Source organism: Rattus rattus, chromosome 2 (assembly GCF_011064425.1).
Source record: "Rattus rattus isolate New Zealand chromosome 2, Rrattus_CSIRO_v1, whole genome shotgun sequence".
In the NCBI taxonomy this organism is placed as follows: domain Eukaryota; kingdom Metazoa; phylum Chordata; class Mammalia; order Rodentia; family Muridae; genus Rattus; species Rattus rattus.
In genome coordinates, this window is record NC_046155.1 from 71002721 (window position 1) to 71027406 (window position 24686).

At 44.7% G+C, this 24686-nt stretch overlaps 1 protein-coding gene across 1 annotated transcript in view; it reads right to left on the reverse strand.

The window, feature by feature from the left end:
• The window catches only part of LOC116891415 (deleted in malignant brain tumors 1 protein), a 75511-nt gene that overhangs the window by 39665 nt on the left and 11160 nt on the right, over window positions 1–24686 (reverse strand). Inside the window, exons 6-13 of the mRNA XM_032892441.1 lie at window positions 23396–23719; window positions 20538–20564; window positions 15904–15936; window positions 13718–13744; window positions 12877–12906; window positions 9149–9181; window positions 5770–6093; window positions 2695–2721 (exon numbers count right to left, since the gene is read on the reverse strand). Of these exons, the coding sequence (XP_032748332.1) occupies window positions 2695–2721; window positions 5770–6093; window positions 9149–9181; window positions 12877–12906; window positions 13718–13744; window positions 15904–15936; window positions 20538–20564; window positions 23396–23719 (825 nt within the window). The remainder of the gene's footprint in view (window positions 1–2694; window positions 2722–5769; window positions 6094–9148; window positions 9182–12876; window positions 12907–13717; window positions 13745–15903; window positions 15937–20537; window positions 20565–23395; window positions 23720–24686) is intronic.

The window sequence follows — 24686 nt, forward strand, 5'->3', positions numbered from 1 at the left end:
AACTTCATTCAAGTGCAGGCTCAAGAACCCAACATGGTTAAACAGCACAAAGGCCTGCACGGGATTGGCACTAGGACTAAGCTTTCTGAAAGGACACCCATTTGACGAGAACCTGAATGGCATCTCATAAGACGTCATCAGTCCCATTATGTCACACAACCTCTCTGATCCCAACCTTCTCTAAGTCTTCACAACACACACCCAACACCCTATCCCCTTAACTGTGTCAAGGAACTCAATGCCATGCACACACCTGGCAGTATGACCTACAGACAGAGCTTTATACAAGGTTTTGTTAACTAATGGTGTGGAATCAGGAACTCTAGAGGTCACATCTGCACATCCATATACACATGAAGGAGAAAATGGGAAATAAACTTAAGTCTTCATTAGAAACAGCAAGACATGCAAGTACAGTCAATCTGATGATAGGATGTTGTTCAGGGTCTGTTTTGGGTACTGCTGTATGAATGGATTCTGTAAGAACACTATGTAATCTTCACTTCTCCAAATCCAAAACACTATTTTTATTGAAAATATGCAGAGCTCGAGGGAACTAATATAAAAATGAGGTTTCTCATGCTTAAATATGTCACTAATTGTTCTTATCTAATTTCACTGTCTGATAATATAATATTCAGCAGCACAGGTCTGGAATATTAATCTACTTTGCTTTCCTGTAAGGATATTTTTAATTCAATATCTCTCTGTATATATCCTAGTCTACACTGAAACTCAACCTCCACCTAACTCAGGCTACTGTGTGCTAGAATACTCTGTGTGTGTGTGTGTGTTTGTGTGTGTGTTTGTGTGTGTGTTTGTGTGTGTGTTTTGTGTGTGTGCGTGTTTCTGGGTGTGTTTGTGTGTGTGTGTTTGTGTGATTATGTGTGTGTGTGTGTCTGTATGTGTGTGTGTGTGTGTCTGTGTGTGTCTGTGTGTGTCTGTGTGTCTGTGTGTCTGTGTTTGAAAGAGAGATAGACAGGGAGAGACAGAGACAGAGAAAAACAGGCAGAGAAAATACCTGGCTCATTAGTTTTTACCATATTGGAAATTATTCTAATCTGTCCCCTTTGAAAAAGACACAAATTTCAACATATATGTTAATATTACTTAAAAGAACCCAGGATCTTGGAGAAAACTTGACATGATATTGAGGCCTGGAGTGGAGATTTCTGGAGATACCACTAGTGCCATGTGACCAACTTCTATGTGAGAAACCTTGACAAGGATCTGGATATGGAAGGAGTTGAGCTCTCCCACATAGTGGGTCCTGATACTAACAGTTCTACAAAAGTCCTCTCTCACAGGTCTGTGTCAAAGGCTTGTCCACTCCTCTCTTCCCTGCAATCTGATCCTGCAGCTGCACCATAGTACCTACCAGACCTAGCAAGTGTCTGCTACCAAAGAGTGTCCTTGAAGGTAATCAATGCAGAGGGGAAAGTTGATTTGCCCTGTACAGTTGTTACAAATAAGATATTGAGGGATCTTGGGACGAAATATGGGTGAGTTAAGATGAAGCCAACTTCATCCTTTGGATGCCCCACTTGCTTCAGGAAGAGTAGTGCCTGATATGACCTAAGGGCCAAGACTATTCCCAAAAAACTCTGGCATGTCCAGAGACAGTGATATGGAGCTTGATTTGCTCATATCCTGGGATCAAAAAATCCCATGTGCAAAAGAAGGAAGAGACTTTCCTCTAAAGCCCAGGCTGCCAGAGTCTAAACAATACTGATGTGCCACCAACACCTCTCGCTGGAGGATCAGAGATGGAACAGGGTCTGAGTCTAGGTCTAGGATGGGGAGTACTGACATCCATAGCTGCTTTATTTGGCCTCAAAGGGAAATGACAAGGGCATTGGCTAAGCTCCAGGCACTAAAGGCACAGACTCTGTGCTGGGCTGGCCAAGGTATTCTGTGAAACATAGAGACCTCAGAATGCACAGAATGGTCACTAGAAACACGGGAAACAAGACCTCCTTCCTGGCTCTTGAAGATGCAGCTTCTGCCTGATCCTGCCCAACATCCACAACTCAAGGACATAACCCAGGGTGTGTATTCCCATGTAGGCTTGAAGTATTATTGAGAAATTTCCCTGGGAGTTTAGGGCCCTATGGGCTCTGCCTTCTCTACTTCTTCTGATCTGAAGTGAGCCTGGGGGTTCTGGGGACAATAAAGTCACAGGGACACAACATAACACAACTTACCGTCTGTGGGCAGTTCAGTTCTATAGGACACATCTGCAGAATGAGAAAGGGAGAATTCATTGTGTGCTGATCCACACTTGAGGAATCCAGAGGCAGGGGCTGCAAACTGCAATGCTAAAGGCCTTTTGTCACAAGTGTGAAGAGGGCAGATTATCCTTAGATGTCCTCTGTCAACCACAGCTCTCTGAGCCCAATTTATGTCTCCCAGTCAGAACTTCTGGCAGCAGGACTGATCCCAAGATTTCAGAAATTCTTTTTGATTCTAACATGAACTGAAATTTGAGACAGGAGCAACACAAAAGGGAAGGCTGTGCCTGTCTTACCACAGGACCCTTTATGTTACAGACACAGGAGTTTCTATTGTCATCACAGTCTAGAGGGGACACTATATTTCAGCCTAGTGCCATTCATTAGCATGTGGTGTGTCTGTGTCAATCATGACATAGGGGAAATAACACCCAGACACTGCCCCTGTTTTCAAAGTACTTACCCGGTGTGGGACTGCTTGTTTGAGAATCTGTGAAAGGAATAAAAGCAAATCAGACTGGGTTTCACCACAAGAATCCACAGGCAAGAAGTCCTTTCAGTGGTGAAAGAATTTACAACTCTGCTATTGGGCCCCCAAAGACAAAACTCAAATACCTGAGGTTTCTGGGCAAACAAATGGTCAAAACAGGAGATGGTCTTAGATAACTCTGATTATTCTCTGGGACCCATGAGGCTTAACAAAAACACAGGCAGTGTTATAAAAAGCTTCTGATGTTATTGACAAATGAAAATCTTGGCCTCCTGCCATTCTCACATGTGCAGTGTGGTATAGCACTGAGTCACACAACATTTCCATTATGTGAGGAACTCTATCTAGGATGACTGGAGGGACACAGGAAGGTGTATATGGGTCACACACCAGTAGTTACGAGACTTGAGTGGCAGAGGATTTGGGTAGAAGCAAGGAAGTACTTGGAATCCATTTCCTCTGGAAACTGAGAGAAAATTGCTTAGGAATTGTGAGGATATGAATAATATTGTTGCTGCTTTATCATGTGTGTTTTATATGAGTTTATGTATATGCATTTAATTATGGAATGGCAGGCTTCAGTTTTCTCAAGGAGTCATGATTCCTTACTGGATAGCTTTTTAACAGTTCTTACTATCTGTCCTGTGAGACAAAAACATCCTCTGAGTCCGGCCACCTTTAGGCATTTATAAATGAAAATCTGGGAACTAAGTGGCAGTGTGTGCTCCCTGTCACAGGCAACAAATCAAAAACAGAGGAAAAAAATAAAAGGCTAAAAAAAAAAAACAGTTTTTGTACCAGGAACAAGTACATGGAAATGTGATAGGAGATCATGTGTGGACACACAATAACATAGCATTGAGTCACACAATGTGATACCTTGTGTCAGTGTCCACTATCTGGGATCTCTGTGCCCTTCTGGGATTGTGTGTGTGTATGTATCTATGTGGGTGACAGACCTGAGGAGAGTGTTTTGGGTATAACAATGTGTCTTGTGTTCAATTTCTCTTTGGAGACTTTGATGTGACAGGAATGATGAGGATGTTTTTCTGTGTCAATGTATGTTTCTCTGCTTGTGTTTGTGTTTTGTATATGCATGCATTATCTGAATGAGTGTACAGTGTGTTTATGTCTCTCAGTGTGTGTGTGTGTGTGTGTGTGTGTGCCTGTTTGATGCATGCACAATGTGTGTTTAACAGTTGGGTAATCAGAGGCCACTGTCCCAGATGGCTACAGGGGACAGGACCCTGATATATGTAGGAAAGAGAATTTACAACAAACAAGGTGGAGCAATTGACAGGACAGGACAAAAAGACCTGATGCAAAGACCAGGGCTCCATCTGCTGTGGACAAGACTGAGATTTGTGTGGCACTGTCTTGGAGTGTGGAATGTTTTGTGTTACAGAATGGTGGACTGAGTTTGAACTAGACAACCTGTGTAATATTTGAGCTGAAATGAAACCACAATGTGCAATGTGTCTACAGTGGTAGTCCCATATTGGAAATGAGGCTGAAGAACTAGTCGTCCTGGAAAAGGTCAGCAGCATAAACTCTGTATGTTCAAGTATATTGTGTGTGTGTGTGTTTTGGTGTATGTGTGTGTGGATTAGTGTTATGTATGGTTGTATATATCAATCAGTAAAACATAAGATAAGCAAGTAGTGAAAACAGCAAGGAACATTATGAACTGAAAGATTCAGCTGTTCTGGTGTGGGAGAAGATACACAAAGGGTACCATGAGACAATGTGGTACTCTAAGGTGACAGTCACTTGACTTGGGGTCAATACAATAGCAAAGCCTCACACCCTCCATATTCAGTAGCATTCAGCAGGGGGTCTATAATGCCCAGTGCTGTGTTCCTTCAACAACGCCTAGACATGTCCTATCAGCCTTGAACATGCAAAGGCAAACAATCAGTGAAAAGAGGGGTGGTTGAATAGTGTGTGTCTTTTCATGGTGCCCCTAGTCCCAGAGAAAAATCATGACCCTGCAATAAAGAGGACAGGGGGACTCCAAGCTTCTGACAGTGACCTTAGCTTGGTGTGGCATAGACATCTGTGAGAAACAGGAGGACAGTTAGAAAGCACCGAGTTCACATGGACTGTCAGGAAAGACAGACTCAGCGTTTGAGGAGATGGAGCTGAGGCTGATGGTCAGAGTGGTTCTGCCAGGGCAGAACATGAATAATATAGGTATTCATAGACTTCTGCTGTGTACTGAATGCCCAGGCTGGGAACCGGTTTCCTGCAGCTCACTAATCACAGTACATTCATGACCAACTGTGGACATGCCAGGAAACCAGGGTTCCTCACTACTGTGTGGAGAGTCAGCCAAAAGCACACTCAGCCTTGAGCTGTTGAAGATTCAAAGAGCCACCCTCATGGTTACAGGATTCTGTAGGACTCTAGCAAGCCTCCCTGCTATATCCATAGTCGAATGTTTCCTGTGAATTTACCTCATGAACATACAACAAATGGCCTCTCTGCCATGTTCACATCACAGCATCCATGAATAACATTCTCTGTATGTTATCATCATTGAGCTATTGAACAAGAATCTGTGAGAACCCAGAAATCGGTAGAGCCTGAGGGATTGTAGGAGTTACTGAAGCCTCCCCAGAAGATTCCTTCTGCATCATCCTCTGAGAGGATTATGGAAAAATGGGGAATAGGAAAAGCGAATTTTCTCTGCCCCCTGTGCTTTACTGCACTGCCCTCTGCATATTCAAATTCAACATAGAAACAGGATTCCAATTCTCCAAAGCAAGGCTGGGGTACTCCTGACAAGAGCACTTGACTGCTCACCCTGTATTTTCTCACATCTGGGACTTGACATTGCATTTCCTTGGGTTGCCTGCCTCACATAAACTCTAGAGTTACAAGATAACTAAGAGCATTTGGGAGGACCCTGAAGAGAAGGGCATTGTCCTTGATATTCATCAACCCTTACAAGGAAAAAATGAATAGAGCCAGAATGAAGTTCTGATAGCATTCATAGTAACCTGATTGCTTAACAGTCAGGCAGATTTAATGATCACTGTGTCTTACCTGAACAGACGACTCCAGCATCCTCCTGGTGGTCACAGTTATGAGAGAGCCAGCCTCGGTGGGAGCAGTTCCACAGAGAGGTCTCATTTCCTGTACAGGCCACCTCATCCAGAACAATGGACCCAGAGCCCTGTCCAAACTGGTCACTTCCTGGGGCAGACAAGGCCTCGCCACAGCCCAGCTGCCTGCACACCACGTTGGCGTCATTGATGTCCCAGCTGTCGTCACACACAGTGCCCCAGGAACCCTGGTAAAGGATCTCCACGCGACCCCGACACCTGTCTCCTCCGTTCACCAGCCTCACAGCCAGAACAGAATCTGTCCCTGGAAAGACAAGGTGGTTTCTCGTGAGTTGTCCTGTGTGGAGGGTGGAGCTTGTGCACTGTGTGGGCAGCTCACTCATGAACCTTAAAGCAATAGGGGACGTGAGCTCCTCCTGCTGCTGCACCTTGGACATACTGTCCTGAAAAGACCTCTACCCTCTCACCTTGTGTGCTGACCCTCACTCCAGAGCTCTCTAATTCTCTTCTAGATATTAAGGACATGCTGGTCACCAGAATGTCCAGTTTCTGCAAACTGTTTGGCATGTGTTGAATCGGCTCCAGATGGTGACAAGATACCTACTGCACCTTGTGCCTAAGGCCTTCGAGTGCCACATACTGTACAATGAAGGGTATTTCAAGGACAGAGAGGATGCAGAGCCATCATAACTTCTCTCTCTCTCTCTCTCTCTCTCTCTCACACACACACACACACACACACACACATACATACATACACACATACACACTGTTCATGCGCACACTCATCTCCAGGCTGACCCACACCTACCAGCAGTAAAGGAGAAGGTAGAGCAGGCTGTCTCTCTGACAGACCAGAGGGGCAGAATGATGAGCTTCCTGCCTCAAGAGAACTCCATGGGTCCCTGGCAAAGGTGTTCAACAGCTGCTCACACTCTAGGTTCAGAGTTTATATTAGAATCGTTTCAGGTCCAATAGGAAACTATAAACCTGCAGAAGCTCCTGTCCCTCACAGAACTGGGTCAAGGGACAGCTTCTATAAAGTACTCTCTGTCTGCAATGGTACCACACTGGATGTCACCAAACTTTGTCACTGCTGGTCACCAAGACTGCTGATGTGAACTTGTCACTGAAGTCCAGGCTCAAGAACCCAACATGGTTAAACAAGGCAAAGGTCTGCACGGGATTGGCACTAGGACTAAGCTTTCTGAAAGGACACCCATTTGACGAGAACCAGAATGGCATCTCATAAGACATCATCAGTCCCATTGTGTCACACAACCTCTCTGATCCCAACCTCTCTAAGTCTTCACAACACACACCCAACACCCTATCCCCTTAACTGTCTCAAGGAACTCAATGCCATGCACACACCTGGCAGTATGACCTACAGACAGAGCTTTATACAAGGTTTTGTTAACTAATGGTGTGGAATCAGGAAATCTAGAGGTCACATCTGCACATCCATATACACATGAAGGAGAAAATGGGAAATAAACTTAAGTCTTCATTAGAAACAGCAAGACATGCAAGTACAGTCAATCTGATGATAGGATTTTATTCAAAGTCTGTTTTGGGTAATGCTATATGAATGGATTCTGTAAGAACGCTATATAGTCTTCAGTTTTCCAAATCCAAAACACTCTTTTTATTGAAAATATGCAGAGCTCGAGGGAACTAATATAAAAATGAGGTATCTCATGCTTAAATATGTCATTAATTGTTCTTATCTAATTTCACTGTCTGATAATATGTACAGAGTGGTCCTGCCAAGGTAGACCATGAATAATACAGATATGCATGAATTTCTGCTGTGTACTGAATGCCCAGGGTGGGAACCGGTTTCCTGCAGCTCACTAATCACTGTACAGTACAGTCAACCAGCTGATGGGATGTGATTTGGAAATCAGGGTTTGATAATGTGTGTGAGACACAGCCAAAAGATATCTGGGTGTGTTTGTAGTCTTGAGCTGTTCCAAGATTAAAAGGCCATCCTTATGGTTAAAATGTGTGTTAACTCTACAAGACCCTAATTGCTGTCTTGTCCATATGACAAGTGTTTCTTGTGCATTTAACCAGAATACAAAAATGGTACTCTGTAATGTTCACATTTTGAATTACATTCTGTTTGTTATTCCATTGAGCTATTGAACAGAATCTGTGAGAATGCCTATTTGCCTCAATTTTGAATGGTAAGGTTTTTAATTCAGTAACTCTGGATGTACCCTAAGCTAGCCTGAAAATCAAGATCCTACTAACTCAGCATCCTAGGTTGTAGAATACTGTGTGTCTGCATATTGAAAAATCAACTGGAAACAGGATTGTGTGTGTGTGTGTGTGTGTGTGTGTGTTGTGTGTGTGTTTTCTTCAAACCTGTTTAAATTATTTTAAAAGAGCCTCAGCTCTTGGACAAGGTGCCTGCCTCAAAACTCTAAGTTACAAGATAACTGAGGATTTGGGAGTGAAGGGCATTGTCCTTGATATTATCAACCTTTAAAAACTGAATAGAGCAGGAAAAGTTCTGATAGCATTCAAGTAACCTTATTCATAAGGTCTGCAGATTGGAAAAATTGACCTGAACAGACCCCAGCACAGCAGGTCCTGACAAAAGAGCCAGGGTGGAATCATGGAAAGGAATATGGTCTCATTTCCTGATACAAGCCAATCTCATCCTTGGGATGTCCAAATGCTTATGGAAAAGACAAGGCCTGACATATGGGCCAAGCTGCCTTCACAAACGTTGGCTGGTCATTGATGAGATTGGTTCTTGCTGATGTCCTAGGATCAAAAAATCTGAAGGAGAAAATAAAAGGAATTTCCCTTGCTAAAGCACAGGCCATGAAACCTAAATTATACTGATCTGTCCCTGGAAAACAAGGTGGTTTCTGGAGTTGTCCAGAGATGGAACAGGTCTGAGATGTTCCCAGATGTGGGCATGACATCCATAGTCCATATGGTCACAGACAAAGGGGCAACTTGAGGCATTGGCTGCAAGACACACTTTTGAAAAGACCTGAATACCCTCTCCTGTGTTCTGCTGACCCTGGGCTCCAGGCCAACATTCTGGGTAGATACATGGGGACATGCTGGTCACTGAGAATGTCAGGTTAGAAGCCCTAGAACTGTTAAGAATTTTGAATGGCCCAGAAGATACCTACTCTGACTGATCCTCCCCAACACCCACAACTCAAGGACATAATCCATGGGGTATATGCTCATGTAGGCATGACTTTATTGACAAAATTCCTTGGGAGCTTAGGACCCCACAGGCCCTGCCTCTTGCCCATCTTCTGATCAGAGGTAAACCTTTGGGTTCTGGAGACAATGAGGACACAGAGATACAACATAGTACAACTTACCTTCTGTGGTTTCTTGAGTGTCGTAGATCACATCTGCAGAATGAGAAAGGAAGAAGGTAGGGCAGGCTGATCTGTGACAGACCAGAGGAACAGAATTGATGAGCTGTATTCCTCCCAAGCTAAAGGCCATGGATCCCTAGAAAAGCAGATTCTCCATACTAGGTTGAGACTGATCTTAATTGTTTCAGGTCCAACTTGTATGAGATATAAACCATGAGCATCTTTTTCCCCTCAGAACTCAGGCCTTCATCTCTGCATCTATTCCATCCAAAAACACTATGAGTTCACCAAAATTTAGGCACAAGATAGAATAGCCAGATATATTTGAAGGTAAACTTGGGTATTGAAGTCAAGCTCAAGAACCTCCTATTATAACAAGAGCCATCGGACAACAGTCCTGGAAAGTGGCTCCAACTACCAGAAGAATTGACACCCAGAGCTTATTCTGGAAGGGCAGAAAACCCATCAGTCCCATTGTGGCATCTTGTCAGGACCTTAGTCCTTCTAAGTGCCCTCAGGTTCTTCTGAGTTCACCACATTCACACTATGTTTTTAACCCACTGACATGTGCACAGTCCACAGACAGAAAAATTGACTAGCAATGGTGAAACCAGCAATCTTCTAGGGAGACAATGGACTGAAATCTTGGGTGGCTTTTGTATTAAAAGATGCCTTTTGTATTTTGAAGGCATAACCCTAATCATATAGTCAATCAGCAGCTACCATCTTTCCCCTTGGTTGAATCCCAGGAGAATTTCATCCCCATGATGGTGTCTTTTTGCTTATCATGTTATTCCAATAGAGAGAACATATTGGCCACATTGCTGTGAGCTTTTTTACTAAGTATTGAGGTGGATAAGGACAAGCAGTTGCTCATCCTTTCCTGTCCATTAGGTTCATGATGAGGGAGAAAAAATGAGAAATATGATGTGATACTGACTCCATCAGCGAGTACAGTCAAAACTGGGGAGATAGCAACAAAACCTATCTTCACCACATCCCAGTTTGGGACCCCATACCTAAATATCATCATCTATGGACAGAGATTGGGACAGACCCTAATTCTAAGGCATTCCTACAGCAATGCATGTAAGAAGTCACAGGCTGTGTGGAACAGAACACACAAACACACACACACACACATTACAAACAATCCTAATTATATTGCCTAAGATTCCAATGTCAGACAGAGGCCACTAGCAGATATGAGCAATGCCCGTTTCCAGCATTTTGAATGTTGGCCAGAGTTTTTTTTTTAGTTTGAACCACCCAACATGCTGACAGATGGACAGGTAGGATTCTTATCCTGAGAAATGCACAGCTCCCAAGAGAATGTTTCCTGAGCCCTGCCCAAAATGGGCCCCTCCTGATACTCATACAGAATGGCCACAGCCAAGCTGTCGATAGACGGCATCTGCATCCTGGGTATCCTAGCTCTCATCACACATGGTGCCCCAGTAGCCTTGGTACAGGACCTCTACCCGGCCCTGACAGTGGTCACTGCCCTTCATGAACCTCTGGGACAAACCTGCATTGACATAGCAGAAACTGCTATCCTGGCCTGCTGGGCTCTGTGGCTTCTGTGCCCTTTGCCAGAATCTCAGTTTATCCCTCTCCTCCCCTCACCTGCAGGGCTTTCTACATGCCATGTTTAAACCCTACTTTAAAAGAGGTTCCTGGACACATCCTCTTCCTAGTAGTTAAATTGATCCATGAGGATTGTGAAATTCCCGGACAAGGGTGTCTCACTAGGCCATCACCTCTTCAAACCTAACTTTTTAAGCCCTGATGTCTCCCAGCTTAGAACCCATATTCACCTCCATCGGGCCCCACAGGAGGTCCTGACAAAAACTCAGGGTCCATTGGGATCTTTGATGAATCAGTGGCTAAGTGATGAGTGATATTGTCAATCTCATTCTGTTTTGGGATATTCACATGCCTCCTGCTCAAAAGCAAGGCTGACCAATGATGCCAATTGGTCCTCCTCTCAAACCTGGGCTGGCCAGAGGCCTCTCTGATCTTCTATGACCTCTCAATGTCCTTTGCCTAGCACAAAAATCTGAAGAACCTGAAGCCTCTCTGAAAGGCATTTTCATGCTAAAAGACTGTCCCAAGAAATCTGAATTGTCCAGTGATGCCCCTTAAGTTTAATCTCAACTGGAAAACACCTATATATTTTAGAAATGGAAAATGAGATGTTCCCGGACAGTCCAGGAATAATGGATCCACAGTTGCTTTATATACCTGGACCTGGGAAAATCAAGGGTAGGTTTTTCCCATAGTTCTGGAATTGGCAGACAAGAGTGAGAGGAATTCCTCTTCAAAGATACATGGTGAGACTCTGATGACACATGAAGAACACACACACACACACACACACACACACACACACACACACACACAAACTCTGGATTCCTCCATCATCATCATGGTAAAGTGTGCAATGTAATTCATCTAAGAGAAGTTGTTTCTCTAGGCCCATAGCCTGCTCTCCCTCTGTAAGAATGCACGTGTCTGGGCAGTCAGCACATAGCATGCTGACCTTGGTATGGTGTGGTGCCCATAAGGCTCTCACACTGAAATCTGTGCTGGTTGTATGAAGTAAGAGAAAGCAGCTGTGTGGTAGCAGGAAGGAACAGGTTCAGCCTCCTGACAGCAGGAGCTGGATCCTGGCTGTACCTTTCTGTGAGCCCTTTGTGGTTGTGAGAACTCTGTGTTATCAGAGTGATAAGTTGGGTGGATACAAAGTGAGTGGCTCAGACAGTGGCTGTTGCTGGAGATCTTCAGTAGACTCTATGGGGATTGGCAAACGCCATCTGAACCTTCCAAGGTGTTCTCAAAGAAAGTTCTGTGTCTGAAGGAGCCCATCTTCCTGCCCTCTGCTGCTCACTCTCTCAATGCTCCCCCTAGAGAACTGCCAGCCTTGGATTGGCCCTTTCTGGAAGTTGGTCAAAAACTTCCTCTGGATTCCCTGCCAGGAACATATCCTGATAATAGCATATGTTACATGCAATAGCTGACCATTGATTATGCACAATATTTTCATTTTGGAAGGAAGAAACAGTGACTGTTTCCACTAGCCCTTCTGACAGAATCTAAAGCTACATTCATTCATCATATGACTGAAGGGCAAACAGAAGAATGAAGGGGATGTGTGGGGATTGGTAGGGTCTGTTTAGTTGTTAGACACCCACATCACTCATCTCTACTCCACCTCAGATATCTGTGCCCGAAGATTCCATTGGATACAACCAGACAGCAGCAGCAGCAGCAGCAATGCTGGCCATCTGTCTTAGCTATCTCCCCTGTCAACCAGGCTCTAGCAATGTCATGTAAAGAGCTCTCACTCTGGGAGTTGAACAGATCACAATGGCCTGTGACCCTATTTATGTGGATTGCTTTGATTGATAATTGTAAGCACACGGCCAACCCACAGTGCTTGGGCACATGAGTCCCTGCTGTTTAAGAACAGTAGCTAAACATGATCCAGATAGCCAGGAAGCAGGGCTTCTTTTTGATCTCTGATTCAGTTCCTGCCTCCACTTGCCTGTCTCCATCTCCTGCCCTGGTTTCATTCAATGATGGATGGTGACCTGTAAGCAAAATGGACCTTGGCTCCTCCAAGGAGCTTAGAGCCAGTGTGTGATCACAGCAACAGGAAGCAGATTCAGCCCCAATTCCATCAATAACCCAAAACGAAGAGATAAGAGCAAAGGAAAAGGCCTTACCATTAATTGTGCCCCCATGGTTCCACCAATCTTAAAAAGAAAAAGCTCAGTTTAGAATTGGATCCACTCTGTAAAGAATAGTCTCATACAGGGGACAAAATTAATCTCTCCTCTTAGAAAGGTTGGGTGGAATCTGTGTTTCAGTTTTTGGCTTTGTGCACTGCCCAAGGTCTTTATTAAAATGATTTTTACTTTTTGGTTAGGAGAGCTACAAGGATCTGGACTGAGGGTGCAGTACCAGCATGCCTGATGTGATAAACAAGAGTTGGACATGGTGGCAAAATCTTGGAATCCTAGAACCTGGAAACTACAGGCAAGAAGATCAGGAGCTCAGGGGTAGCCTTGCTACACAGCAAGTTCAAGGTCATCATGGCCTACACTGAGTCTCATAAAAGGAAATAAACAAGGCAATAGCAAATAAATGGTCCTATAACCTTGTGAGGTTAAATTCTGTTTAGTCTTGGGACAAGCTGAGGTTGGCCCAAGTGTGAAGAGGGCAGGTTATCCTTACATATCTTCTGCCAACACAGATCCCTGAGCCCAATTCATGTCTCCCAGTCAGAAATTCTGGCAGCAGGACTGATTCCTAGATTTCAGAAATTCTTTTTGATTTTAACATTAACTGAAATTTGAGACAGGAGCAACACAAAAGGGAAGGCTGTGCTTGTCTTACCACAGGTCCCTTAATGCTACAGATGGCAGGAGTTGCTATTGTCATCACAATCTAGAGGGGACATTAAATTTCATCCTAGTGTCATTCATTAGCATGTAGGGTGTTAGTGTTAATCATGACATAGGGGAAATTACACCCAGATACTGCCTCTATTTTCAAAGTACTTACCAGGTGTGGGACTGCTTGTTTGAGGAGCTGTGAAAAGAATAAAAGCAAATCAGACCGTGTTTCACCCACAGGAATCCTGGCAGAAATCCTTACTGTGGTGATAGCCTTTACTCCTCTGCTATGTGGGCCCCCCAAAGACAAAACTCAAATGACTAGGTTTCTTTTTCATTGGTCAAAAGAGCAATATAGTCTTTGATATTTGTGTCAGCCCTCTGTACTCCTGGACTACTTCACAAATTATACAAGCAATGTATCAAAAATAGGGGGGAAAAAAGCCTGCCTTGGTATTATTGAGCCTGAAAATCTTTTCCTCTTGCCATTTTCACATGAGCAATGTGGTACAGCATTGAGTCACACAGTGTTAATATTCTGTGAGGGACTATATCTGGGATGACTGGAAGGACACAGCAAGGTGTCTGTAGGGCACACACCAGTTGATCAAATACTTGAATGTCAGAGGCTTTGGGTAGAAACCAGGAAGTTCTTGGAACCAATTTCCTTTAGAAACTGAGATATAATTACTCAGGAATGGTGAGTATATGGATAATGTTGTTGCTGGTTTAGCACGTGTGTTTGTACATGAGTTTATGTTTATGCATGAATTATGGAATCAGCAGGACTGTTCAGTTCTCTTAGGAGCCATGAGGGTGGACTGCTCTGAGTCAGGCAACCTGTTAGGCTCTCAGCACATGTACAAAGCTGGGAACTAAGTGAGCAGTGTGTGCTCCCTTTCCCAGCTTTGTACATGTGTACAGAAGACCCAACATATTTAGGCCCTGAAGTCATCACAGACAGTTCTGTGCCAGGGACAAGTGCTAATGGAGATGTGATGGGAGATTATGTGTGGACATACAATGACATAGAGTGTATGTGTGTACTTGTGTGTCACTGTCTCTGACTCTGTGTGCCCTTCTGGAATTCTGTGTGTCTCTGTGTCTACGTGGGTCTGGGTGTTTTGTATACAAAAATGTGTGTCTGTGTTATTTCTGTCTTTTACCTGAATAATTGCATGTGACAATATATGTGCATGTTTCTGTGTCCATGTGTGTTTGTGTATCTCTATGTATGTTTCTGTCTCTCTCAAGGCAAGTGTCTATGTTTGTTTGTGTGTGTGTGTGTGTGTGTGAGAGAGAGAGAGAGAGAGAGAGAGAGAGAGAGAGACCATGCTCTTTTTTTCTTACTGTTTTGAAAATGATCCTAAAATGTTTCCTATACTTGAGACATAAACTTCAGCATAAGTTTAAATTACTTTAAAAGAGCCCTAGCTCTTGGACAGAACAAATGAAGAGTTAACTTGGTGCTGAGGATTGGAGAGAAAAATCTCCAGATATTAATCCACTGGCACCAAGTCAGCATCTTCTGAGTAACCTTCATAAGGTCTCTGGATATGGAAAAAGTTGACCTGTCCCCACACTGCAGGTCCTGATGAAAACAAGGTGGAATCTTTTGAAGGAATATGGCTACGTGGGAGAAAGCCAATCTCATCTTTGGGATACCTTGCGTGCCTGAGGAAAAGCAAGGCTGGCATATGAGCCAATTAGGTTCCCAACAAACTCTGGGCTGCCCAGAGGCATTGGTATGGAAACAGTCCAATGATGTCCTAGGATCAAAAAATCCCAAAGAGAAAATAATGGAATTTTCCTTGCTAAAGCCCAGACCATCGGAATCTAAACTATACTGATATGCCACCAACACCTCTCCTGGGAAGAACTCAGAGAGAGGGAACAGGATCTGAGATGTTTTAGGATGGGGAGTACTGACATCCATAGTAGCTTTATATGGCCTCAGACAAAGGAAAACAACAAGGGCATTGGCTAAGCAGAGTTTTGATTTCCTCTGCAAGCACTGAATTCTGCTCCCTGTCAGAAATTCTGCTGCCTGGGCTGGCCAAGGTGTGAGTGATAGATGGGGACCTCAGGGCACTGAGAATGATCAATAGAACCCCTAGAAACAAGACCTTTTTGGTGGTCCTTGAAGATACCTCATCTGGCTGATCCTCCCCAACATCTACAACTCGAGGACATAATCCATGGCATATATGCTCATGTAGGCTTGACTTTATTGAGAAATTTCCCTGGGAGTTTAGGACCCAGCAGGCCCTGCCTACTGCCCATCTTCTCATCAGAGGTAAACATTTGGGTTCTGGAGACAATGAGGACACAGAGATACAACATAGTACAACTTACTTTCTGTGGTTTCTTGAGTGTCGTAGATCACATCTGCAGAATGAGAAAGGAAGAATTCATTGGGTGTTGATCCACTCTTGAGCATCCCAGATTCAGGAGCTGCAATCTCCTGAGGTAAAGGCCTTACATCCCTAGAAAAGCTGTGATTCTCCTGTGGGATCTGACACTGATCTTTAACTTGCCACTGAGATGTCACCATGAGCATCTTTTCTCCTCACTCTCCTTCATCTCTGCACCTATTCCATCCAAAACACTATGCAGTTCACCAGCAGCCCCAATGTAGGCACAAGATAGAAATAGCCAGAGGATATTTGAATTCAAAAGTCATTTGGGTATTTCTGTATTTCAGGCAGAACCTCCTAATATAACCAAGAGCCATCAGACAACAGTCCTGAGAAAGTGGCTCCAACTAGCAGAAGTGACTTCCAGAGATTATTCTGGAAGGTCAAACAAACCCACTCACAGTGTGGCTACTTGCAGGACCATGGTTCTTCTAAGTGCCATTCTCAGGTTGGGTGAGTTCACCACAGTCACACTATGTTTCTTGTGACATGTGCACAGTCCATGATACAAAAAACTGCCTACCAATGGTCAAACTAGCAATCTTCGTTGGGACACACAATGGGCTGCAATCCTGGGAGGATTCTTTGTAGAAAAAGGATGCCTTTGCATTTGAATGGTACCAGCACCACATAGTCAATCAGCAGCTATTTCATGGGATTTGCTTGGTTGAATCAGGGAGAATTTGCATCCCCATGATGGTGTGCTTTGCTTATCATGTTATCTCCGATAGACAGAACGTATTTGCCTCTCATTGCTGTGAGCTTGCTTTATACACTTAGGTGGCAAGGACAAGCAGTTGCTCATCCTTTCCTGCCCCTTAGGTCCATGATGACCTTGGTACCACTTGTCAGAGCTGTCCATTGAGTGACTGTATCAGCGAGCTCTGAGGAGATATTGGCTAAACCTATCGTCTCCACTCCCAGTCTGGGACCTCTCAGAACCTCAATGTCATCATCTATGGACAGATTGTAACATCTGTGACTCTGACCTCAAATAAGGCATGACCCATAGCAGAGCACGTAAGCAGCAACAGACTGTGTGAGTGCACACACACATATATGTATGCACACACACACACACACACACACACATATTCCCAATGTTGCCTAAGAGTGTGCATGCAACAGGCAGAGACCACAGCAGCACTACCTGAGCACACGACTCCAGCATCTTCCCTGTGGCCAGAGTCATGGTTGAACCACCCATCATGTTCACAGCTGGACAGGTAGGGTTCTTATCCTGAGCAGTGCACAGCTCCCAAGAGAATGGGCCCTGACCAAAATGGCCCCCTCCTGGTGCTGATACAGAATGGCCATAGCTGAGCTGTCAACAGACGGCATCTGCATCCTGGGTATCCCAACTGTCATCTAACATGGTGCCCCAGTAGCTTTGGTACAGGACCTCCACCTGGCTCTGACAGCATCACTGCCCTTCACCAACCTCAGGGGCAATCCTGCATTGACACAGCAGAAACTGCTGTCCTGGCCTGCTGGGCTCTGTGGCTTCTGTGCCCTTTGCCAGCATCTCTGTTTATCCCTCTCCTCCCCTTAATTGCAGAACTGTCTACATGCCACTCTCCACCCTAGTAGCCAAAAGGTTAAAGCACACATCATCTTCCTAGTATACTCTTCCCCATAGCCTCTAGAAACTTCGCAGACAAGGGTGTCTCAAGGTCACCTCTTCAGTACTAATTTATCCCTGACAGTCCTAGTGTAGAACTCCAGGATCACACTCCATCAGCCCCAGAATATCCATGTCAACCACTCCAAACTCAGTCCTCCATTGGGATCTTGATGCCACAAGTATGCGAGAGTGAGATAGCCACAATCATTGTCTGTTTCTCTCCACCTTCACACTCGACTCTCACCAATGCTCACCCACTTAGTTGGACCTCCCTCCTCTCAAACCTGCTCTACTCTGTGACCTCTCTGTGACCTCTTTGTAACCTCTCAATTCAACTTTGCCTAGCTCTCATCTCATGCACCTTATCACAGACTTGCCCAGCCTCTCTGAAAGGCATGCCTCATGCCCAGTGCTGTCCCAAGAACTCACCCATGTGTGGTGGCTGCCCCTTAAGTTTAAACTTGACAAAAGATTAAACTTATATATTTGAGTCACTTACCTATCCAAAGTGCTTACTGACAGTCCAGGAATAATGGATCACACCTTTAATACCTGTACTCGTGGGAAGAATCTGGTAGGTTTTGCAACTCAATGTGTTTATTAGTCTATGGGCAGAATTCCAGCCAGAGATACAAGGTAAGACCTTCTGACACATAAACACACACACACACACACACACACACACACACACACACACACACACATACATGCACACACCCAAAGGGTGGTCCAGATTCCACTCCATCTTTATCATGATAAAGGGTAAAATAAAGTCCATCTAACAGAAGTCATTTCTCTAGGCACCCAGCCTGCTCTCCCTATGTAAGAATGCACATGTCTGGGCAGTCAGCAGGTAGCATGCTTCTGCATGATGTGGTGTCCATAAGTCTCTCACACTGAAATCTATGCTGGTTGTGACAGGAAACAGACAGCAGCCGTGTGATAGCAGGAAGGAACAGGTTCAGCCTCCTGACAGCAGGAGTTGGATGCTGGCTGTACCTTTCTGTGGCCCCTCTGTGGTTGTGAGAACTTTGTGTTCTCAGAGTGATAGGTTGGAGTGGATGCAAGGGGAGGGGCTCAGACAGTTGCTGTTGCTGGAGATCTTCAGTAGACACTATGGGGATTGGCAAAGGCCAACTGAACCTTCCAATGCATTCCCCAAAAGCTTCTGTGTCTAAAGGAGCCCATTTTACTGCCCTCTGCTGCTCACTCTCTGAATGTTACCCCTAGAGAACTGCCAGTCTTGGTTTAGCCCTTACTGGAAGTTGGTCAAAAAACTTCCTCTGGATTCCCTGCCAGGAACATATCCTGATAATAGCATATGTTACCTGTAATAGTTGAACATTGGTTATCACAATATTTTAATTTTGGTAGGAATAAACAGTGACTGTTTCTTCTGACAGAGTCTAAAGCTAAGTTAACTCATCACATGACTGAAGGGCAGACAGAAGGGGAAGGGTGGGGATTGGTAGGGTCTGTTCAGCAGTTGGACACCCACATCTCTCATCTCTACTACACCTCTGAATTCTGTGCCCAAAGACTTCACTGGATACAACCAGACAGCAAGAACAGGATCAGGAGCAGCAGGAGCAGCAGGAGCAGCAGCAGCAGCAGCAGCAGCAGCAGCAGCAGCAATGCTGGTCATCTGTTCTAGTTATATCCACTGTGACTCTGACTCTAGCTATGTCATGTAAAGGGCTTTCAGTCTGGAGTTGCCCAGATCACAATTGCCTTTGGCCCTAGCTGTGTGGATTGCTTTGATTGATAATTGTCAGCACAGGGCCAGCCCACTGTCTTTGGGCACATGGGTCCCTGCTGTTGAAGAACACTAGCTAACATAAGCCAGAAAGCCAGTAAGCAGGGCTCCTCTGTGATCTCTGCTTCAGTTCCTGCCTCCACGTGCCTGTCTCCAGCTCCTGCCCTGGCTTCATTCAATAATGGATGGTGACATGTAAGCCAAACGGACCTTTCCTCCTTCAAGGAGCTTAGAGCCAATCTGTGATCACAGCAACAGGAAGCAGATTCAGCCCCAAATCCATCAATAACCCAAAGCCAAGAGACACGAGCAAATGAGAAGGCCTTACCATTATTTGTGCCCCCAGGGTTCCACCAACCTAAAAAAAGACAAAGCTCAGTTTAGAGTTGGATCCACTGTGTAAAAAATAGTCTCATACAGGGAACAAAATTAGCCTCAACTGCACTGTACAGCCACTCCTCTTGGGAACATGTGAGTGGGATCTGTGTTTCAGTTTTGGCCATGTGCACTGCCCAAGGTCTTTATTAAAATGATTTTCACTTTTTGGTAAGGAGAGCTACAAGGATCTGGGCTGAGGGTGTGGTACACGTAACCCCTGATGTGAGAAACAAGAGCAGTACATGGTTGCAAAGTCTTGGAATCCTAGAACCTGGATAGTACAGGCAAGAAGGTCAGGAGCTCAGGGGTAGCCTTGCCTACACAGCAAGTTCAAGGTCATTATGGCCTACACTGAGTCTCATAAAAGGAAATAAACAAGGCAATAGCAAATAAATGGTCCTATAACTTTGTGAGGTTAAATTCTGTTTAGTCTTGGGACAAGCTGAGGTTGGCCCAAGTGTGAAGAAGGCACATTATCCTTACATATCTTCTGCCAACCACAGATCCCTGAGCCCAATTCATGTCTCCCAGTCAGAAATTCTGGCAGCAGGACTGATTCCTAGATTTCAGATATTCTATTTGATTCTAACATGAACTGAAATTTGAGACAAGAGCAACACAAAAGGGAAGGCTGTGCTTGTCTTACCACAGGACCCTTTATGCTACAGATGGCAGGAATTTCTATTGTCATCACAGTCTAGAGGTGACACTATATTTCAGCCTAGTGCCATTCATTAGCATGTGGTGTGTCTGTGTCAATCATGACATAGGGGAAATCACACCCAGATACTGCCCCTATTTTCAAAGTACTTACCAGGTGTGGGACTGCTTGTTTGAGAATCTGTGAAAGGAATAAAAGCAAATCAGACTGTGTTTCACCCACAAGAATCCTGGCAGAAATCACTACTATGGTCATAGCTTTTACACTTCTGCTATGTGGGCCCCCCCAAAAAACTCAGATGCCTAGGTTTCTTTTTCATTGGTCAAAAGAGCAAGATAGCCTTTGATATTTGTGTCAGCCCTCTGTACCCCCTGGACTACTTCACAAATTATACAGGCAATGTATCAAAAACAGGAAGAAGAAGAAAGAAAAGCCTGTCTTGGTATTATTGAGCCTGAAAGTCTTTTCCTCTTGCCATTCTCACATGAGCAATGTGGTATAGCATTGAGTCACACAGTGTTGATATTCTGTGAGGGACTATATCTGGGATGACTGGAAGGACACAGCAGGGTGTCTGTGGGTCACACACTGGTTGATAAAAGACCTGATTGCCAGAGGATTTGGGTAGAAGCAAGGAAGTTCTTGGAACCAATTTTCTTTGGAGACTGAGATAAAACTACTCAGGAATGATGAGGATGTGTTTAATGTTGTCACTGGTTTGTCATGTGTGTTTGCATATGAGTTTATGTATATGCATGAATTATGGAATCAGCAGGACTGCTCAGTTTTTCAGGAGGGTGGACTGCTCTGAGTCAGGCAAACTGTTAGGCTCTTGGCACAAGTACAAAGCTGGGAACTAAGTGAGCAGTGTGTGCTCTTTTTTTCCAGCTTTGTACAGGTCTACAGAGGACACAATGTATTTAGGCCCTGAAGTCATCACAGACAGTTTTGTACCAGGGACAAGTGCTAATGGAGATGTGATGGGAGATTATGTGTGGACACACAATGACATAGAGTGTATGTGTGTACCTGTGTGTCAGTGTCCACATCTGTCTCTGTGTGCCCTTCTGGAATTCTGTGTGTCTCTGTGTCTATGTGGGTGTGGGTGTTTTGTATAAAAAAATGTGTGTCTGTGTTATTTCTGTCTTTTACCTGAATATTTGCATGTGAAAATATACGTGTATGTTTCTGTGTTCATGTGTGTATCTCTCTGTATGCTTGTGTCTCTGTCAAGGCAAGGATCTATGTTTGTGTGTATGGTTTATATGTGTTCGTGTGTGTGTGTGTGTGTGTGTGTGTGTGTCTAAAAAGGTATAAATTGGGGGAAGGGACTCCTATAGGTGACAGTGTCCATAATCTTTAGAAAGAGTAGTTAGAACAAACCAGGTGGAGGGTGGTGGACCAGAGCATGTGCAGTGACCTGACTGTGGTTAAAGGGGATGTGGTTGCAACTTGGAATGTAGCAAGCACATTATTGGAGATTGAGTGAACTCCTGTATAACAAGGAGAAGAAATGAAACCAAGACATATGCTGGGGACCGGGGCTCAGTATGGTAGTCCCAGCATTGGAAAATGAGCCTATAGAATGAGTAGTGCAAGGTCAGCAGCTTGGCTTATACATATAGACATGTCTCAGTAAGATAAGAAATGTGATTGCAGCAAAAGAAAAGAAAAACATGTAGGAACTGAAATATCCAGAAGTCCCAGTGTGAGGAAAGATACAACAGAAAACTGTGGGACTGTGATGTGTGAGCCAACCAACTTGAGATCAATACCATAGTGAAGCCTCAGGCCCTTCATGTTCAGTAGCATTCACCAGTGGGGTCTATAATGCCCAGAGGTATGTTCCTACAACTCCTAGACAGGTCCAGTTAGTCATCAACATGCAAAGAGCAAAGCTAATGACCCAGGTGGCATATTTAGTGAAAAATCAGGTTTGGGTAGGATGTGCTTTCTCATAGTGCCCTAGTTCAAGAGAAGAAGAATGACATTCAAATAAAAAGAACAGGGGGACTCCAAGTTGTTGACAATGACCTGAGCTAGGTGTGGCGTAGACATCTATGAAAAATAGAAGGACAGTTAGAAAACACCCAGAAGTTCACCTGGACTCCCAGGGAAGGCAGACTCAACATTTGTAGAGATGGAGTTGAGGGTGATGTTCAGAGTGGGTCGTGCCAGGGCAGACGACAAATACTACAGTTATGCATGAACTTCTACTATGTACTGAATGCCCAGGCTGGGGCCTGGTTTCCTGCAGCTCACTAATCACAGTACATTCATGACCAACTGTGGACATGCCAGGAAACCAGGGTTCCTCACTACTGTGTGGAGTCAGCCAAAAGCACACTCAGCCTTGAGCTGTTAGGATTCAAAGATCCACCCTCATGGTTAAAGGATTCTGTAGGACTCTAGCAAGCCTCCCTGCTATATCCGTAGTCAAATGTTTCCTGTGCATTTATCTCATGAACATACAACATTTGACCTCTCTGTTATGTTCCGAGTATGTTATCATCATTGAGCTATTGAACAAGAATCTGTGAGAACCCAGATCGGTAGAGCCTGAGGGAGTAAAGGAGTTAATGAAACTTCCTTCTGCAGCACCTTCTGAGAGGATTGTGGAAAAATGGGGAATAGGAAAAGTGAATTTGCTCTGCCCCCTAGGCTTTACTGCACTGCCCTCTGCATATTGAAAAATCAACATGGAAACAGGATACCGATTCTCCAAACCAAGAGTAGGGTACTCCTTACAAGAGCACTTTTCTGTTCACCCTGTACTTTCTCGTGTCTGGGACTTCACATTGTACTTCCATAGGTTGCCTGCCTCACATAAACTCTAGAGTTACTAGATAACTAAGAGCATTCTGCAGGACCCTGAAGAAAAGGGCATTGTCCTTGAAATTTATCAACCCTTACAAAGACAAAATGAATAGAGCCAGAATGAAGTTCTGATAGCATTCATAGGAACCTCATTGCTTGACTGTTAGGCAGATTTAATGAGCACTGTGTCTTACCTGAGCAGATCACTCCAGCATCCTCCTGGTGGCCACAGTTATGAGAGAGCCAGCCTCGGTGGGAGCAGCTCCACAGATAGGCCTCGTGTCCTCTACAGGCCACGTCATCCAGAACAATGGACCCAGAGCCCTGTCCAAACTGGGCATTTCCTGGGGCAGACAAGGCCCAGCCACAGCCCAGCTGCCTGCACACCACGTTGGCGTCATTGATGTCCCAGCTGTCATCACACACAGTGCCCCAGGAACCCTGGTAAAGGATCTCCACGCGACCCCGACACCTGTCTCCTCCATTCACCAGCCTCACAGCCAAACCAGAATCTGTTCCTGGAAAGACAAGGTGGTTTCTCGTGAGTTGGTCCTGTGTGGATGGTGGAGCTTGTGCACTGTGTGGGCAGCTCACTCATGAACTTTAAGTAATAGGGGACGTGAGCTCCTCCTGCTGCTGCACCTTGGACATACTGTTCTCTGAGGACCTTTACCCTCTCACCTTGTGTGCTGACCCTCACTCCAGTGCTCTCTAATTCTCTTCTAGACATTGAGGACATGCTGGTCACCAGAATGTCCAGGTTTCTGCAAACTGTTTGGCATGTGTTGAATCGGCTCCAGATGGTGACAAGATACCTACTGCCCCTTGTGCCTAAGGCCTTCGAGTGCCACACACTGTACAATGAAGGGTATTTCAAGGAGAGAGAGGATGCAGAGCCATCATAACTTCTCTCTCTCTCTCTCTCTCTCTCTCTCTCTCTCTCTCTCTCACACACACACACACACACACACACACACACATACACACACACTGCACATGCGCACACTCATCTCCACACTGACCCACATCTGCCAGCAATAAAGGAGAAGGTAGAGCAGGCTGTCTCTGTGACAGACCAGAGGGGCAGAATGATGAGCTTCCTGCCTCAAGAGAACTTCATGGGTCCCTGGCAAAGGCTCTCAACAGCTGTTCACACACAACATTCAGAGTTTATATTAGAATCATTTCAGGTCCAATATAAAATTATACACCTGCAGAAGCTACTGTCCCCCAATGAACTCAGATGGTGGGTTCCTTGAGCTCAATTTCTGTTTGCAATGGCACCACACTGGATGTCACCAAACTTTGTCATTGCTGGTCACCAAAACGGTTAGTGTAAACTTGTCATTGAAGTCCAGGCTCAAGAACCCAACATGATTAAACAAGACAAAGGCCTGCACAGGATTGGCACTAGGACTAAACTTTCTGAAAGGACACCCATTTGACGTGAACCAGAATGGCATCTCATAAGACGTCATCAGTCCC